Raw genomic sequence first — 18,580 nt, 5'->3', positions numbered from 1 at the left:
TTTTTCTTATTATAAAATATGTCTTATTGATCCAAGACTGATATAAAATCCTCGGTGCTTATTTATCTTCCAGTTAAAAAAAAAATTCAGAAATCATTGCTCATATCTTGCTAAACTGCCTTCTTATTCCAGGTCCCTTTTATTCTGGGTCTCCTCCCAGCCCACACGCTACCTTCACATGACCTTTTTACTCTTGAATTTCTCTGGCATATGGAATTTACACAGAATGCACAATATAGGTCAACAGATGCCAATGCAAAAAAAAAAAAAAAGTGGGAGTAGTTTCTGATTTCTGTTTTCTAATACTTGCTAGCTAACACCAGGACATAATGATACATTACTATTTTTTTTTTAGCAGAGAGCTCATTGGACCATCTCACATTTTAGGATTTCAGGCAAGTTACTGGTAGCACCATTAATTTGTTTGAGAAGGCATCATCTTTCCTCTGAAAAACTGTTTGCCAGGTTCATACTCTCAAAACTGTTTCAGGATAAGTGGCTTCTGTACTTCGGTGACTGTAAGGAAATTACAATCATCCAGGAAAATAGACAGAGTCAACTGAGGGAGCAGAGGAAAGGGGAAACTTCCTGGGAACCAGAACCACCAAAGTCAAGGGAAGGATGAGAGCCCGTGAGTAGTTAATCCATGTCTTCCTCCAAGCAGCCCACTGAAATCATCCCAGAATTATCGAAATTCTACGGTGACCATGCATCTCCCTAAACTATATAAAACTTCCTCAGTAACCTACAACAGACTTCAGTAATATTCCCTGCCAAGAAATCCCCCTGCAGTTTCACCGATTCCTGATGCTTTAATGTAAGTCCATTTCTCCCTCCTTTTAAGATTTTTGTATTTATTCCCTTATTCAACTTGTTCGCTGCAGGTTTACTTGCTGTCTACTATGAGCCAGGTAGTGTGTGGGGTCTGGGAGAATAATGGAGGAAAAGGTCATGGGACAAGTCCTCAAGGTACTTGAAGCCAAAGGTGGTACACTTGATGTTAATTAGATCTTGTCTCCATGGTATTTATGATCTGGCCTTAGGACAGAGCCCCTCAAGCAGTCATTGCATTTCTCTACCCTACAACACTGAGGTCTCTCCTGGTTGCTGGCTCTCTTTCTGTCTTTCTGTCTCTCTTTCAAAAATAATCATTATCAAGTCTGGCAGGAGGCTCCCCTTCCTTCTGAGCTCTGATCTACAGGTTGGTCAGGTAAGCCTACAGTCCATAGGCCCACAAGATGGAGACAAGAAGAATCAACCCCTCACTCTGTGGTTGCAATGTTCTTGGGGGAAAAGAGGCACTGTGGTGGCTATGTTCTAACTGGAGTCTTGACCCTGGAGACCCCATCTGAGCTTGTCCTAGAAAGTACGTGGCACAGCCATAGAAACACCATATACCCGAGTGACAGGCTACAAGATGTTTCCTCCAATGGGATTGCATACATTTCTTTGGCCTATCAGCCTCATTGGCAACTATAAAATAGCAAATTCCTAACAGCGGCTTATTAGCTCAGATTTCAAGAAGCTATTCCACTCAAAAAAAAAAAAAAAAGGAAGAGATTATAAATAAGGAAAAGATAGGAAAATCAATAAACACTAAAGGTTAACAACTACCACACACACAAAAAAAAAAAAAAAACAGCAAAAATATCTTTGAAGACTGATTTTTTTTTTCTTTATTATGTTTCAGGGATGAAATTTCAAGTTAGTATATGTAAATGTCTGACTTGGCAGAACATGGTGAATTAGTCTAAAATATGGTAAAAATTGTTGCTGACCTCATTGGAAGAAATGGCTTTTTAAAATCCCTCTTATTTTTGTGTTTCAAATTCAGTGACTCCAGAATGTATGTTTCTGAGCCAAATGGCACCGAGAAAAATGCTTCCCTTGAAACTTAGCATTAGGAAATTCTTAAGGTTTTTTTTTTAAGCGTAATTATTTCTTTTCATTTTATTTTAACCGATTTTATAATCCAAAAGCTTTCCTTTAACGAAGAAACTATGCTAGCCATGGTTAGAAAAGTTAGACAAATTAGATGGTAGAGAATAAAATTCAAATATTAACGGTTGAATTACCTGCCACCTTTTTAATTGACCTGCTATACATCACCATGTGTTTAGGGTATATATGGCAAAGATAGAAACTTAGACCTGCCGGGAAAGAAGAAGTTTATAAACAACTAAAGTTCAAACAGTGTGATTTGAAAAACAACATCTGTCCCTTTCATCCGAAGCGTCTCATAATTTACTACAGAGTAACAGCAAGTATTGATTTCTGCCCTTCATCTTCCTGATCTGCCATTTATCACTGTTTACCTCCCAGAGACTCATCGTCAGAATACCATTGTTCATCAGGTTTTGTTTTTTGTTTTGTTTTTTTTCCCCCCTCATAACAACACGTAAAGAACTACAGAAAAGGCAGAGATTTCAATTAGCTTCATTAGTGCATAAAGATGCCTTCCTCAGCCAATCAGCGTTCAGGGTCAACCCAGAGCCCAATTTTCTTCTCGTGGGCCAAATAGTACATTTTGAAGAGAAGGTCCTGGGCGTGCTCGGGTGGCTCAGTTGGTTAAGTGTTCAACTTTTGATTTCAGCTCAGGTCATGATCTCATAGTTGGTGAGTTCCAGGCCCCACATGGGGCTCTGCAACCAGTGCAGAACCCATTTGGGAAACTTTCTCTTCCTGTCTCCCTCTGCCCCTCCCCACTCACGCATGCGTGTGCTCCCCCATGCCTCAAAATAAATAAGCTTAAAAAAATAAAAATAAAGTCCTGGTAGAAACTGTTCCCTTATAGCTAGTCCCATCGAAATATATTTCTTTTTGTTCGAGCTTATCAGGATTCTGTGATCATCAAGGCTGTCTGTGAAGAACTTGTTTGAGAAGACAACTAAACTTTATATTTTAAAATAGTAGCAAAATTCCCCATTCCTTCACTAAAAGCGTTCCAAAAATGTCCCAGTTTGCTCAAAGGGTCAAGATCCATCATTGTTTATAAATTAAGTCTATTCCTCATGAAATTCATGATGCAAATGATTTAGTAGAGCCATAGTTCTGGAAGAATCTTTGAGAAATCATCTGGTAAAGTCTCAAGCCCTTACAAAGCAAAATGTCTAAAGCTAGACTAGCAGATGTGTTTCTTCTTCTGTAAAAGTTTCAAAGGCTGCCTTGGAATTCTGGGTTGAGGATTTTTGAGAATTGATCCAAACTCTGCAGAAAAGAGTGTTGTGATTAATTATTAATGTCTGTCAAGGGTACAGGAAAGGGTAAAAGGTTGACTCTGGCCTAAATTATCTGAGGGCATTTTTTCTTTTTGGGGGTTTGCTCACAATCTTTATCATACATTCTAGTGTCTTATTAACCATCCCCTTATAAAAAAAAAAAAACTTTCAGAATCATGTCCCACCTTTGTCTTCCCTTCCTGAGACATCAAAAACGTTTTCATCTTTCATCCTGGAACCTATTTTCCAAGCCTTTAATCATCTTGTTGCTTGTTTCTACAGTCACTTCAATTTCTTCACTTCCCTTTGAACAGTGGTGACCAACACTGAGTAGTTCTCCAATTCAGACTATAATCTGACTAATTCAGAATATGGAGAAATTATTGCCCCTCATCTTTGTATTTCTTCATCCATCCTGGTATCACATGGGCTTTGTCATAATCATCTGACTAATGTCGATGCCAGATCACTGTTACCTGTGTCCAGACATCATTCCAGATCTCTCATTGGCAAGAGGGATGTTCAGAGCTTAGCATCAAAATAGTTGGCCCAAAAGAAATTTCCATTTGAGGGGTTAGAAAGTTTGGACAAAAGTAAAAGATGTCTTTAAGAATATATATATGTAACCATTTTTAAAATGAAAACAGATGTTTAAAATGTTCAAAAGGAAAATTTAGTAAAAGGCAACACTTTTGAAAATCAAATTTAAGAAAATCAGATTTTAACAAGATGTCTCATGGGATACCAAATTAAAGCTCCAAGCATGACCCACATCTATGTCCTGTCCTCTTGTCAGCCCTCCGGGCCCACCCCACCCCAGGCCTTGTTCTCCAAGGGACTACAGGCTCTGCATCAGAACTAACATAAAGAGAAGATATGATGCTAATTTGAGGAAGCTAAATTTGGCGATAAAACAGCTTAAAAGTAACATTTTAAACGAGGAGACAGCTGAATTAAAACAAATGTAAGAAGGGTCAGTCCCAAGTGAGTTGACACAGGATGATGGATGTGCCCAGAAAAGTTTAACTCTCTAAAGTTAACATGAGAAATATGCAGCCTCCTAGGGATTTCTATTTTGGGGTGCTCCAGGGACTTCCAGGACCACTCTGGAATAGAATCCTTCAAGATTATCCTAGAACATTTTAGGCTTAGAAGGGAGAGCTACCTTCATGTCCAGCTGGCTCCTTACACTTCGCATGCCCAGATCTGAGCCCATCCTTATCCCCCTCACGTTAATCCTTCCTCCAGCTTCCCCGCGTCATTAGCATCGTGGCCAGTTTCCCACTGTCCGATCTTGTAACTCGGAATACTCTCTGATGTCCTCTCATCAAATTTTTGCTGAATCATGTGGCATCTAAGTCAGGTCTTTCGTATTCATTTCTTCCATTCCCATCCCGACGGCTTTGTTTAGTTACTTCCATTCTACTTCTTTCCTCAAGTACTGCAATAGCTTCCCAGCCCTCTCCCCACCCTTCCTTCTCTTCCCCTAGAACCCACTCTATAATCTGCCAAATTATATCATGCCCTCCTCAGAAACATTAAGTGACTCCCCCACGATCCCACCAAGTCAGTTTAAAACTCCTAACTAGGAGAGTCAGGATGTTCTGTAGATCCTAATCTATTTTTCCAAACACATCACTTGACCCGGGGAGCTTTTCCATCCCTATACTGTTGTTGTTGTTGTTGTTGTTGTTGTTGTTGTTGTTGTTTTGGCTCATGCCTCTGAACTAGTTTCCCTCTTCCTCCCATATGTACAGCTTCCAAAATTGTATCCACCCTTTGAGTTCATCTCAAATGCTCCTGAAATGCATGTGCCCATGGAGCACAGGTGGATGAGGGCCAGAGCGGGTTGCTATAAGGCAGAGGTCACTGTTACCCAGATCTAAGGGTCGTACTACTTAGGAAAGCCATGGATGGCTCCAGGGAAACTTGTGAGTGTAATAAAGTCTATGAAAAAAAAAAATACACACACACGCACACATTTTTGCAGAAATGGATTTTATCCCATTTAATGACCTTAAAAGACAGAAACACCCACCCAGAAGTATCTTTCCTCCTTCCTTCTCAGCATCAACAACACTTCACCTGCATTGGAAACCCTTGTCTAATTACCTTCTAGTCAGAAAGCACCTCAGGGAATGGGCTCTATCACCCATCATGATATCTCCAGCACCTTCACTGGTATTTCTCACACAATTATATTGAACATCTGCTAATTGCCAGGCATAATACTAAATGCTGGAAGAAAGAATATGAAAGATGAGTTCCCTGCCCCAGTGGAGCTCAGTCTAATGAGGGTGCCACTCAGTTAATGCCACAATTAAAATATTTTGTGAAAAATACTCTGATGGAACATGAACATGGTGTTATGTAAACATTGATGAAAGACATCCTAGTAGGGCCTGAGGTAGTTAGAGTTTCTTTTCAGAGATGGGGAATCTGTGCTGAGTCTTAAGGAATCAAAATGGGATAGCCAGATACCAGAGAAAGAAAAGATCTTCAGGGAAAAGAAATAGCATGTGGAAACACTTCAAAAGCATTGTGTATTATGTTTCCTCTCAAGGATAGAATGGCATGGGAAGAGAAGTTTGCAATAGACGGGTTTAGGATTCTAAATTTTATCATGAGCAAAATGAAGGGGCCAACGAAAGATTAAAAGCAGAGAAAGGACATGATCATATTTGCATTTTAGGACAATCATTTTTGCAACACAGTGGAAAATGAGTTATAGCAGTGACTTTTTAAGAGACTATTCAGCTATTTTTTTTAATGCCATTAAAGGTCTAAATTGGTATGACAACAAAGGGGATGGAAAGGTAGGGGGAAAGTCTAGAAATTTTAGGGGGGTAGAATCAACAAGATACAGTTACTAATTAGATGTGAAGAATGAGGTAGGAGGAATCGTGAATGACACTTGGGTTTCTAGCCTCTACATCTAAGTGATAGGTGGTTATTTTCTGAGACCGGGAATACAAAAGAAAGGGGCAGGACCTAATGCGTTCAGTCGAATTTGTAGTTTTTGTGGGCCTGGATCCAGAAAATTGGTCTGAGTCAAGATGCAAATTTTAGATTCATTACAAGATACGTGGTGATTAATTATATAAGTTTTAATTAAGTCATCGTGCAGAGTACAGAAATAAAATGACTAGAGGGTCAAGAAAAGAAGAAGGAGCAGGAGGAAGAGGAGAGGAAGAAGAAGATACAGATTAAGAGTGTTTACTGTGCTACGGAATCTAAAGATACCCATGGGAGAGCAATCACTTTGGATTGGTGAGGGTAGAAGTAGATTTGCTTGAAGTAGGCTATGAAAGAATGAATGAGAAATGAAACAATTGGCCGGTTCCCTTAGAGACCAAGTGGGAGGGTCTTCACTAGGCCTGTGCCTGCAAGACTCAACTCTGACCCTCCTCCAACCAAACCCTCCCATTGACTAAAAGTCCTTGGGCTTGGGGCCAAGGAGCATACCCACTGGAGCCCACAGGCTCCTTCAAGATTCTATTCTGATTATCCAGGACCCTAAATCCCTGCCCAAAGTCCCCATCCTCACTTCTAGTCCTCTTTCCCCTGGGTCTAGTCCAATCAATTCAGAGGTCAAAACACGTCACAGGTTTGCACATTCCTAGGCTGGAATGGCTGAGGGGCAGCCATTTGCAGGATGGAGAAAGACTGAGGACTGATCGTGGATACGTGGACTGGGGTCTCTGCATGCATGAGCCTTAGTCCCTCATGATGAGGAATGGAGCCAGAAGCGAACAGCAAGGAAAGCCTGCTGTAAGCGGGAGGCACGGCACCAGCTCTCCCCTACAAAACCATCCTCTACCCCAGAACTCCAAGGACTGAGAATTCTAAATTTGATGCTGACCTTCTAGGTATGTTCCTCAAGACGGAGCAATAGAACACATATATTTACCAGCCTCTTAACTTGAATACGACTTAAATATTTAGATATGCAGTGTGCAGCCCTCCATTGCTCTCGCCTAAAGCCCCACGAATGTCACGTTGGGGCCCACTAGAGACACAGACAATAAGCCACAGTTTCAATAAGGTGAAGAGACAGCAAGAGGTTAAAGTATTAGGACAGAAAAAAAGTGTTTCGTTTTGTTTTGTTTCACTTCCGATGAGACAAACTCATGCTCATTTTATGCACAAGAGAAAACTTCCGATAGAGACAGAAATTGGAAATGCAGGGGAAAAAGAGGTATCTATAAGAAATCCCTGAGGACATAAGAGAATGAAATTCAAAAAATGGTGGTGGTTGTCGTGGCGGTGGTGATAGGCATGAGCACAGAAAAGAGGGAGGAGAGCTCCTTCCTCCAAGTCAGGAAGAGCAGCTCTTGGAATGGGGATGTCCAGTGAAAGGTCATAGGAATGGGAAGCTGAAATGAACTTAAACGGAACATTTAAGGGTTGTCTGCATTGACCTTTTACTTGTCCTTCGAGGAGCTCTGACAAGTATTAAATACGATGAGAGGTAGAGAATGTGAATTACTCTGGGAGAGAAATTAGCAGAGTCAGTGCAAGTAGGCAAGTAGGTTGAAGCGAATTTGGTAATTTGGCTTATGGAAAGAAATCTGGATTTAAATATTACTGCCAGAAAGATAGTAACTTTTTAAAACAAGATGACTAAATGTCAGATTAATTAGTATAATCTACCTCCCTCATAAATCCAGTACTATAATTCTCAAACTTGATTTTGCAATGCCTAGTTACCTCAAAAGCAATTGCAAAATTATACCCAAATAGTCAAAACAGGTTGGATCTTGATTCACCTTAAAACTTATAAATATATTTGCCCTATATCAGCATTTTGTAAGAGGGAAGAGAAGTTGTAAAATAAAACTAAAACAATAAGATCTCAGAGTGCCCAAAAGCGTGTCAACAACTATACTAAGGAGTTAGAATCATTCTAAAGTTCCTGGATAGACTGGATTGAAGCCACTAATACGATAACACATGTGGGAAAATTAAGATTGATTTTGAGCCATGAGATCAAGAGAGTGGAGCAAGTCATTCCAGCTTAACACCCAATTTAAAAAACTATATAGTGTGTATGTTTCTAGACAGACAGAGTCATGCTAAACACCATGTTCTCCTGCACTCAGTGACAAACTCTGAACATGGCCAGGGAAAAGGGATTTCCTGGCCCACAGGCTCCCATGGCTTTGGAATATGGACCCATATCTACTCTCCATTCCGCTCTCCATCAGACACACTACTCTTACCATGAAAGGTTTGGAAAGGCAACAGAGGGTTCTAGGTTTCCAGAATTTAAACTAACTCATTCCCACTGAAAATAATAATACTGTAATAATTATTAAGCTTATTTCCATGCTAGCTTATACAAGCCTTTTAGCCCATTTTATAAGTAAAATCATTCTGAATTGTCTCCATGGAAAAATATGCTCTGAGTTTACCCAAAAACCAACTTAGGAAAATAGCTTTTGGAACCCAACCCATCCCTATAGTGGGAAAGACTCAACAGTTTGTTTTTGTTTTTCCACCCCCACCCCTTGTTCAGTTTATCTCTTAATATAATAAAGTCCCTCGTTTGCCATATGAAGACAGTCATTCTTGCTTTAGGACTCACTCTGTAGCCCTTGTGGGTCATCAGTTAACCCGAAGACTGAGTATGAACTCCCATAAACATTGGCATCGTCTGTGGGAATTCTTGTTCTCCCAGCCCTGGATTGGCTCCCTGGTGGTGATGCAAGCATCCATCAACATCTATCCGGACATTAGCCAAAAAGAGAGACTGGAAAGAGTAAAGATATGGAGGCCACTGGAATGTTTCTCACCTACAGTCATTCAGATGGAAGACGAGGAGAGCCTGGAACAAAAGAGTGGCCTGTGGGGCCGGGGGATTTGGGGAGGTAAGAGAGGTAGCAGAGGTAAAATCCACAGGAGCTGTCAGCTAATTGCTCACGAGGTGGGATAAGGATCATGAGAAAGGGACGAAGACCTGAAAATCGCTCTTCTATCCTCCCCCCTGGTAGCAAAGTTCCCATCTCCTCTGTGCTCCCAGAGAGTCTCCTTCCATTTTCTCTAGGTATGAGTCTTACTGCCCTGCTAGACTGTAAATTAGATGAAGACAGGAAGCATGTCTGCTGAATCTTTCATTTGCTAGCCTCCAGGTACAGCACCTAGTGCCCAGTGGTTTATCAATACATGTTTTAATGGTCACCTTCCTGCCCCGTGAGTAGGCTTCACATGTCTCCCTTACAGAAACAGGACTAGGTAACATTCCAAAACACTCCTTTCCTTGGGCTCCACAAAGTCAGTGGACATCCTTCCCTACCTGCTGTGTTCAAGAGCTGCATGTTTCCCTGGACTGCAAATACCTCTTTACATTGAGTCGATACTCTTCAGAATCTACTCCAAATTTTCCAGCAAAGTTTTCTCTTTTCATCCTGCCCCCCACCACCTTACCCCGCTCCCCCCTGTTCCCCAAAATCTAGGCTTCTTTTAACCTCATGTGTACTTTTTTTTTTTTTTTTTTTTTTTTTTTTTTTTTTTTTGGCTAGGGAATTTTATCTTTATTTTGGTCTATTCTATTTCTTAGTAAACATAGGAGAGAGCTTCTCTGTTTAAGTATGGAGTCCTGCACAATACTCTCTTTACTGTTCATATACCTTCATTCAAGGCCCTCTGGAAAGATCTCTCTGTGCCTGAAAGTCGTGGGGTTTGGCACAGAGACTGTAATGGCTTAGTCCAATGTAGAATGGTGTAGCTATCTATTGCTCATTTGACACCTCACATTTATCACTTTGATGAATAAAAACGTCGCCACTTGCCTGCAGCCCCCATTCTTGAGCGGTAATGGAGAGCTCTGTAGCTTATCTTCCTGATATTCATAAATTTGGACCAGTTTCACCTAAGAGCACTTTCTTAACCACCTTAATTCAATTTGACTCTACCTAAGACATTGAACTTAAGACATTGATTAAGCTCCACTATAAAAGGGACTCTGACAACTTCCTGTCTTTCATAGGATATCTAAGATCATCTTTGAAGTTAACCCCGTGTCTTACTCTTTCACTATTTGAATTAAGTATCAACTGTAAACATAAAGATTTCCACTGCTCAAGCTTCTTTTAAATTATTTCTGAGAACGTTTGTGCCTTATCCTTAATAAGAATGTTTCCCCGTGATGCTTTATTTTGTGTCACATTGGCTGAGCCATGGTGCCCAGACATGTGGCCAAACATTATTCTGGATGTTTCTGTGAGGGTGTTTTGGATGAGATTAACATTGAAATTAGTGGACTCTGAGTAAAGCAGATTGCCCTCTATAATGCGGGTGGGCCTCATTCAATCAGTTGAATAGAACAAAAGACTGACCACCTCCACCCCCCAAACAAAGGAGAATTCTTCCGGCAGGCAGTCTTTGGATTTGAACTACAGCATTGGCTCTTCCCTGGGTCTTCAGCCTCTGCCAACCCTATTCTCACTGCAGATTTTGAACTTGCCTGCCTCCATAATCATGTGAACCAATTTTTTAAAATAAACTTACACACACACACACACACACACACACACACACACACATCCTATTGGTTGTTTTTTCTGGAGAATCCTGAATAATACACTCCCATTCATCATCCAGGTCTTTGAGGTGGAAGATTTCATCTTGGCAGAAAAGTTTTGAAAGCTTATTGGGGATTCTGATTAAAGATCTAGAGAAGGAAGGGGGAAAAAAGGATGCTCTGGAGGTCTGATCCACGGCGAGGCAAATGACATGAGGGAAAGAATGCTAGGGGGAGCTAAGGGAGAGAAATAGCCTCTTATGATAGTATCCCAGAAATAATCTAAGAAATTACATAGGTCTCTGAGAGAGTATTAATAATCAATGCGCTTTGATTAATTGACTTGAAGATATGTTGAAGTTGCATTTTCAGGTTCCATTGTGTATACTCTCTGGGTATTCCTTGTGTTGTTACCTCATCCAAAACCGCAGGGGACTGGCAGAGTGCCTACTCCACATTAAAATCATTTGTATGATATGGGTATTGACATGATGCTAGGATACACAGTATCTACCCTGCTTTTCCACTGTTAATTCCAGTCTTTATTATTCACAGAAAGCAGTAAAGCTTTCCTTTTCTCATCTGGCTCCTACAGATATGCCCCAGTTTATGCAATGAATGGGTTTCTGCAAAGGCATGTATGTGATGCTTATCTTTGTGAATTGCTTTATATTTTGAAGACACGTTAGACGAATTGTGTTTCAAAGAAACTTTATGAGTATCTCACTTCTTAATGTCATAAGTCATTCTGATTCAAGATCATAACATCTCTCTAATGTATTAGCTTACAAAATTCTGGTTTTTGCTTGAAGAGGTTTAATTAAAGCAAGATAAAACTACCTAATAATGTTCACTTGCTGAGTTACTGTAGAAATGCCTAATGTATTACCAGAAGGTAACTTAATGTCTCCAATAAATGCCAAGTGGTCCAAACCACACTGACTGACAACTTAATTAGGTATAAATGTCATGATTATTCCTCATCTCTTGCATTTTTTAGGAAGAAAACATTCACTCGGTGAAGGGAATCAGAATCTATTTTTATATCCCTAGAGTTATAAACATTTGTATCAAAATATTTACAATTATAGTATATGAAATATCAATCTATTGAAGAAGAAGCCAAATACAGTACTAGATCAACCCACCAAAGTAATGCAAATTACATGAGACATAAATGTCACAGAAATAAAGTAAAAGACAAGGCAATACATGGTTCACTCCAGTCATAGTTCGACTTTCCAACCTAATGCAAGTATCTCTTTTGGGTATATCTAATATGTAAGTGTGTTTCTGCACATAAGACAGCCTTCTCTAATCATGTGATGATTAAGTCACAATTAAAAAGGTCATCGTCCCGCAGTTTTGGCTTGCCGTCTCTCTACCCCCAGCCACGATAATCTGGTGGCCTGCCCTCAATACTCCCTTAACCAGAATGAACACAGAGAAATATACTTAGTCATAGTCCTTTTACATAAATACCACTAGTCATGGCATAACAACTCCCCAAAGAGGAAAATCATGTGAGAAACGGGATAAGGAGAGAGCTGGGAGAAGGAAAGTAGGCAAGATGTCTCAGATTCTCCCTGGGTTAGATCTTCTCAGGCAATAGAGGAAATGTCTTCCCATAACAACCCCTTTAGACAGAATCTGAGATGGCTTGAAACAGCTCCTCCAGGCCACAGCAATGCCTGCTTAACCAGGAATAACATACTGCAACTAAGTCCTATATAGAAATGCTCCTATGGCAACAGACAGCCAGTTACCATCTGATTGGGTACCACAAGAGTTTTTGCTTTTTTTTTTTTTTCCTTAAAGAAATTATCTGCCCATCACCTATATTTTTAATTATCTCATGGGAATTTTCTAACTTTCCTGGGAATGCAGGCCCTGTATTCTTACCACGACCGAAATCTAGTATGCTTAATACTTCACAATTATATAGCACCTTTAACCCAAGGATCTATTTGGTTTTGTTTCGTGTGTGTTTTACTAAGCTTCCAGAACGGCCCTGCATCACCTGTGAAGTGGAATAGGCAGGACCTCTGAAAGGTGACTACTCCAGGCAGAGTCAAAGCGAGAGCCACCGCTGAGCCTAGGAGTCCTGATCCCCAATGTGTATAATTAGACAAAACATCCTCAAAAGTTATCATTGAGAGGGAGGGTAATAAATCGTGTCACAGGGAACCGTGTCCATCTCTCTCCCATCATGTACTTAAAAGAAATACTGACTGTATGGACAGGGGGTCCTAAAAACATAACCCTACTGTAGCACTGTCACAAAACTGCCCCTTGGTCCCATAACTTGTGTGGTACTTTCACCACTGAATTGGTCACTAGTGGTTTTACAGATCGCCAGAAGAGCTGCTTTGGCTTTAAGCAAGAGGCCTAGCAAAGTCCATAGCGAGAGGTCTCCATGAGGGACAGCCGCGTGAGGTCTTGTCTGAGTTCTGACCATCCCCCAGGCCTTCCACTGTGAAAAGTTCTCTTTCTTGGTTTAAGCAATCCACCCATTTGGCCTTAGGACTGTATCTCTTTCTCCCATTTTTGTCACAAATACCACTGAGTTCCACAGAGTTAAATATCTGTTCTAAAGAGGGATAATGGCTCACTGGCCAGAACCCTCCTGTAGGTCCTTCAGACTGGAATGTGATGTTTTGTTTTGGGTCAGAAAGGCGGATGGCTTCCAGGCTTAGCATATTCAACCCCAGAACAAGATCTGCTCTTGCTGGAACTTGTACCGCTATTTTAACTTGATGCAATAGGTCTGAGGACCGCAGTGCAAGACCCAGAATTCAGCCTCAGGAGTGGAGCCAGTGGTGTGGCAGCTGATGGGGCCCCAGCGTGTGTAACTGAGGACAGTTGGAGGCCAAGTGTGGTGGCTGGAGAGAGGCTCTCCTGGGGCCCGCATCAAGGGAGCAGCAGAGTACTAGCCAATTACTTTCTCCTAAGGGCAGGGGTTCCACCATAGAGAACCTCCTCAGGAATGGTTTGGATTTCAGCCTCTCCCACCCTTACTTCCCCTCCCCGCCCCCCGCCCCTCTCTTGGTTTTTCCTGCATGGCATCTTCCACTTCCCTCCCAGATTCAACGGCTTCCTTCTCCCCACCCCCACCCCCCCGGATCCCCATGAATTTGTTCAGCCTTATTTCTTTCTCAGGACCAGATAGAGAATGCCAATGATGAAGCTAAAGCAGAAGCAGATCCAGGTCAGGATGAAGGAATAGCCATGGTGACTCTTCATGTAGAGGTTTCCGTAACCACTGGCATAATGATGAGTATAGATGGACACCCCGACCATAATGCACAGCCCTGCAAGGGGGGAAAAAAAAGTTTAGGTTTGTTTGTTTGTTTGTTTGTTTACATTAAAACAAAGAAAAAAGATTGTATAATTTTTATTTATTTTTTTTAACGTTTATTTATTTTTGAGACAGAGACAGAGCATGAACGGGGGAGGGTCAGAAAGAGGGAGACACAGAATCTGAAACAGGCTCCAGGCTCTGAGCTGTTAGCACAAAGCCCGACGTGGGGCTCGAACTCACAGACCGTGAGATCATGACCTGAGCCGAAGTCGGCCGCTTAACCGACTGAGCCACCCAGGCACCCCGATTGTATAATTTTTAAAAGATCCTATTTCCCTCATCGGGAGGATAAAATCTGGCCATTTAGCCCCAAAGTGTTGTTCTTATGATTTGCCCTGGACCAACCTCGATGGTTGTGTTGGTAAACTAGAGGTGTTTGGGCCCTCATATCTCTACTGCTCTGAGAAGCTAAAAGTGTGAAGCAAAACACAGAACTTCATGTCCACCACTCAGCTTTCCCTTCTGGACCCCCCGTGTATGTAGGCAGGCTGCCCAGGATACAAAAGAACACAGCCTCTCACCAAATTCTGTGTGTTTGGGAAGAAGGACGAAGAATAAGAACAGCACTAAGGCCATGCACTGAGGCAGTGGCTTCGGCTCTCTAAGGACCGCCAGCTTCCTGCCCTCAAGTGTCCACTGTACAAGGACTAGCGACAGGGCAGCCCCAGGAGCGCAAGGTTTAAACAATGAAGCAACTGACAGCACTCATTCCAAGCAGCGATCAGGGGTTCTCAAAAAGAGAACAAACAACCAGGGAAGAAAGCTGTCCAAAGTGACTTCACTGAGCCATGTGCTTGTCTGTCCGAGTTGCCGGGAGCACCCACGGTAAGACCCACGTAAAAGCTTTTCCTGCACGAATGGGAACCCACCACTGCGATACTCACAGCACACCAGCATAGTGGCCCCCGAGAGGAAGAAGCGGTTTCCCTTCTCCATGGTGAAGAGCTGGAACACGAAGACCACGAGAGAGATGACGGAGAAGATGATGGAGAGGATCATGAAAGCCTGCACGGCCTTGAGGGCATCTGTGGACACAGGAGGAGGAGAACAAGGGCATTAGACTGACTCGTCCCGGATGGGCTGGACTTTTCTCTGATCACGCCAACCCTCAGGACCAAGCACAGACCTTGAATACATACCTTCATCGGCATACGACAGGGCTCCATCACAGTTGCCACCCGTACAGTTTTTCCAAAGGCCTACCGATGTTTTTGTATCATCTGAAACCACCCAGACCTGAAACCAAAAGGAAACAAACAGTGGTTGAAAAACTCACCCTCTGCTTTAAAAGAAAAAGAAATAACAAATCAGATTTGGGCCGGGATCGAATCTTAAGCAATACACAGTACTGAGCCACAAATACGGCTCAGCACCCCCAACCCTTGGTGGAAATGAGATGTGACTCAAACCGAAGTCACAAAGGTCCCAAGAGGAAAGATGGAAGAGTGTGTGGCTAAAGACAAATCACACAGCTTCTCTGGGGCTGCGTGTCAAGAAGCCACTTTCATCTAAACAGAAGACTGTCGAGGCCCCTAAAAGTAGAAGAGTGACCAAAACATATTCCCCAAGGCTCACTGTGGTGCCGGTGTCCCTTCCCACCTGGACCAAGAAAAACCATTCTTCTTCTGAAAAACAAGCATCCACTTGCCCACACACAGCACCTGTTAGAATGAGCATTGCTGGAAGGGCACGTCCAAGAACGTGTGATCACCTGCTCTTGATTCAAGAAGCAGCTAGGTGCCAAGCCCTGTATTAGGAGCTGATAATTCAGGCATTCAGCACTCTTGGCCTCCACTTCTGCGGTTTGAAGTCGTTCACTGGGCTTGTCGTTATTCTCAGAGACTTAGGGGCTGGTGTATAGAATGGCCAACCTACAGTCTGGAGAAGGCCTCATGGATGGGGATTCTGTCTTATCAGAGTTGTACTTAAATTAGCCCTGCTTATGATCACACACCCCCGCCCCCCAATGTTAGCAAACTCTTCTATCTGAACTTTAAAGCCCATTTGTTCTTTAACTGTAACATGGACCTAAAGAGATTCTGGAACCACCGTTGGCCCATCTAGTGACGGGTGGCCTTGATTTTTGTGTGCGAGGAGCTGTCTTGTCTCTTTCTGAGAAAAGCGCAACAAAAGCAAATGTGATGCTATCGACTACCACTAGAGGTCAGAGTAGCCCAAGCTTCGGAGAGAAAAGGCTCCTGCTACCTCCATATTTTTATGTTGTTTTGTTTAAGTGAGTTAATTCCGTGGAGCCAGGTTAATCACGCAAAATGCCACTTTCACGTGCTACTCTCAGCTCAGAATTTGAATGTATCAGTCTGGCAACCACAGCTTCTCATCCTCTCTCTCCCATCTATCCTTCTAATCAAGGTTCCCAGACGGAAGAGAAGTTCTGCTCCTGCTGCATACATGGCTGTCCTCATTCCGCCCTGAACAAAGGTTCTCCCTCAAGGAGGCAGGCACCTCGGCTGGCTAGCGCTCCTGCCTGGAACGCGTCGCTACTCCTTCCTCGATTCATCTCCTGCCAAGAGACCCCGCCCATCTGCCCATCCTCCAAGCTCCACCTCCGGAGAAGATTCTGCTAGAGCCTGAAGAAGTCTCATTGTCTTCTCCAGCCCCTAGACACCTAGAGCCCTGGCTGTTGACACTGGCTTTTATCCCCCCGCTGTTTAATCGTTGGAAGTGCGCGTGTGTGTTTATTGTTTTCCACAACTAAACTGTATATTCACAAGGGGCAGGGGTTGTGGCTCAAACTTCTTTTATAGCGCTTTATATAAGTATCCAAATAACTTCTGGGTGAATGAATGAAAAAAAGAACGTTACTCACATTGGCAATGGTGGAGACAAACAACATGATGACAGTGGCGATGTGGACCACAAAGATACCAGCTAGTAATACCAGCATCTTGGCTTTTTGATGCTTCAAGAGCGAAGAGAATTCTGAAAAGACAGAAGGCAAAGGAGGGAAAAAAGGTTACTGTCAGTTTCAGTAAGATGATTCAGCTTTCCCACATGCGTGGACTATCTGCTAAAGTCAGGAGGAGCTGCAATAAAAACCATCACAATTTCATTATAAATTCCTAGAAACATCTTATTAACCTAGTTTCCTAAGTGCCTATTCGTCTGCTTACATACACCTCAATAGAAACATAATTCCGCTTCTCAAGGATTTATATACTCCTCTCTCTAATACAGCCTGTTTCAAAAAAGAAAAGCCCACATTTTATCACCGTTGGTGTTTTATCTCGTTTGTGGTGTAAGCACCAAAAAGTAAAACTTGGATTTTTAAAAGGCCTTTTCACAGTTGTAATTTCCAGGTCTCTGTGCAACAATGTCATATAAATTTCCATTTTCCACTGAGGAAGGGTCCGTGCCTCTATCAAACTGCTCAGCCAGTGATATTAATAGAAGTGGATTCCTTCTACAGAACAGCAGCTATTACTATGCCCAGAGACTGAATAGGCCACTAATTTGATCCCGGGTGAGCTATAAAATGTGAGAGCCACAACTTCTGTTATTATAATGTTGTTTGGTATTCAATAATTATAACAACCTAATTACAGTTTAATGGTCTGATCACCTACTGATTGAACATTTCAGATTTGTGTTACTGCACCTGAGCCTTTGGGCTGTGTGTGGCTCATGGGAGGGACTCTGCTATTTGTCTAGGGCACAGTGCTGTATTTCTGTTGATGCACGATGTCGATTCTGGGGCTTTAGAAGCATGCAGGCTGAAACACCACTAAAGGTGCCATCTATTTGTGCATGACATTTACACAAAGTCCAATCCTTCAGGACCCAATGGAGAAGACAGGCAAATGCATAAATCACGTGCTAGGAGGACTGGGAAGTAATATGCATTAAGAATGGGTATGGATGGGGCGCCTGGGTGGCGCAGTCGGTTAAGCGTCCGACTTCAGCCAGGTCACGATCTCGCGGTCCGTGAGTTCGAGCCCCACGTCAGGCTCTGGGCTGATGGCTCGGAGCCTGGAGCCTGTTTCTGATTCTGTGTCTCCCTCTCTCTCTGCTCCTCCCCCATTCATGCTCTGTCTCTCTCTGTCCCAAAAATAAATAAAAAACGTTGGAAAAAAAAAAAAAGAATGGGTATGGATAACAAAAGCGTTCAGCCATAATCTCCACAGAGGAGAAAAAGGGAGCCCACTGATCATAAAGAAAATACGCAGGATGCACACGGGAGTGGCTATTCTGATTTATGTCAGCTGCAGAGGGAGTGCTTTATCATGCCCACAATAGTTACGATGCAGTATAGGCTCAAGGGACTTCAAAAGGAAAGGGCTGGAGGTTATTCACAGCAGAGTGGATATGTGGATGTCCCCACCTAGGAGGGGATGGCTGTGCACATCCTGCAATTGTCCTGCTTCTCTCTCTCACTCCACCTAATTTAATTGAAGCTTTGAGCGTGCTTGAGCCACTTTCCTGCTGTCCCAGGTATTTCGTGGCCAGCACTGATGCTATCGT

At 42.5% G+C, this 18,580-nt stretch overlaps 1 protein-coding gene across 2 annotated transcripts in view; it reads right to left on the bottom strand.

The window, feature by feature from the left end:
• Positions 1 to 11,759: 11,759 nt before the first annotated feature.
• Positions 11,760 to 18,580, bottom strand: part of EMP1 (epithelial membrane protein 1) — a 48,618-nt gene continuing 41,797 nt past the window's right edge. For both annotated transcript variants that reach the window (XM_060658321.3, XM_078450077.2), the window contains 4 exons: positions 16,929 to 17,041; positions 15,241 to 15,337; positions 14,986 to 15,126; positions 11,760 to 14,051 (listed from right to left, as the gene is read on the bottom strand). In XM_060658321.3, coding sequence (XP_060514304.1) covers positions 13,885 to 14,051; positions 14,986 to 15,126; positions 15,241 to 15,337; positions 16,929 to 17,006 — 483 coding nt within the window. In that variant the 5' untranslated portion in view covers positions 17,007 to 17,041 and the 3' untranslated portion in view covers positions 11,760 to 13,884. The remainder of the gene's footprint in view (positions 14,052 to 14,985; positions 15,127 to 15,240; positions 15,338 to 16,928; positions 17,042 to 18,580) is intronic.

Source organism: Panthera onca, chromosome B4, assembly GCF_046562875.1.
Source record: "Panthera onca isolate mPanOnc1 chromosome B4, mPanOnc1 haplotype 2, whole genome shotgun sequence".
Classification (NCBI taxonomy): domain Eukaryota; kingdom Metazoa; phylum Chordata; class Mammalia; order Carnivora; family Felidae; genus Panthera; species Panthera onca.
The sequence above is the reverse complement of the archived record's forward strand: the minus strand, read 5'-3'. Positions and strand labels throughout refer to the sequence as shown.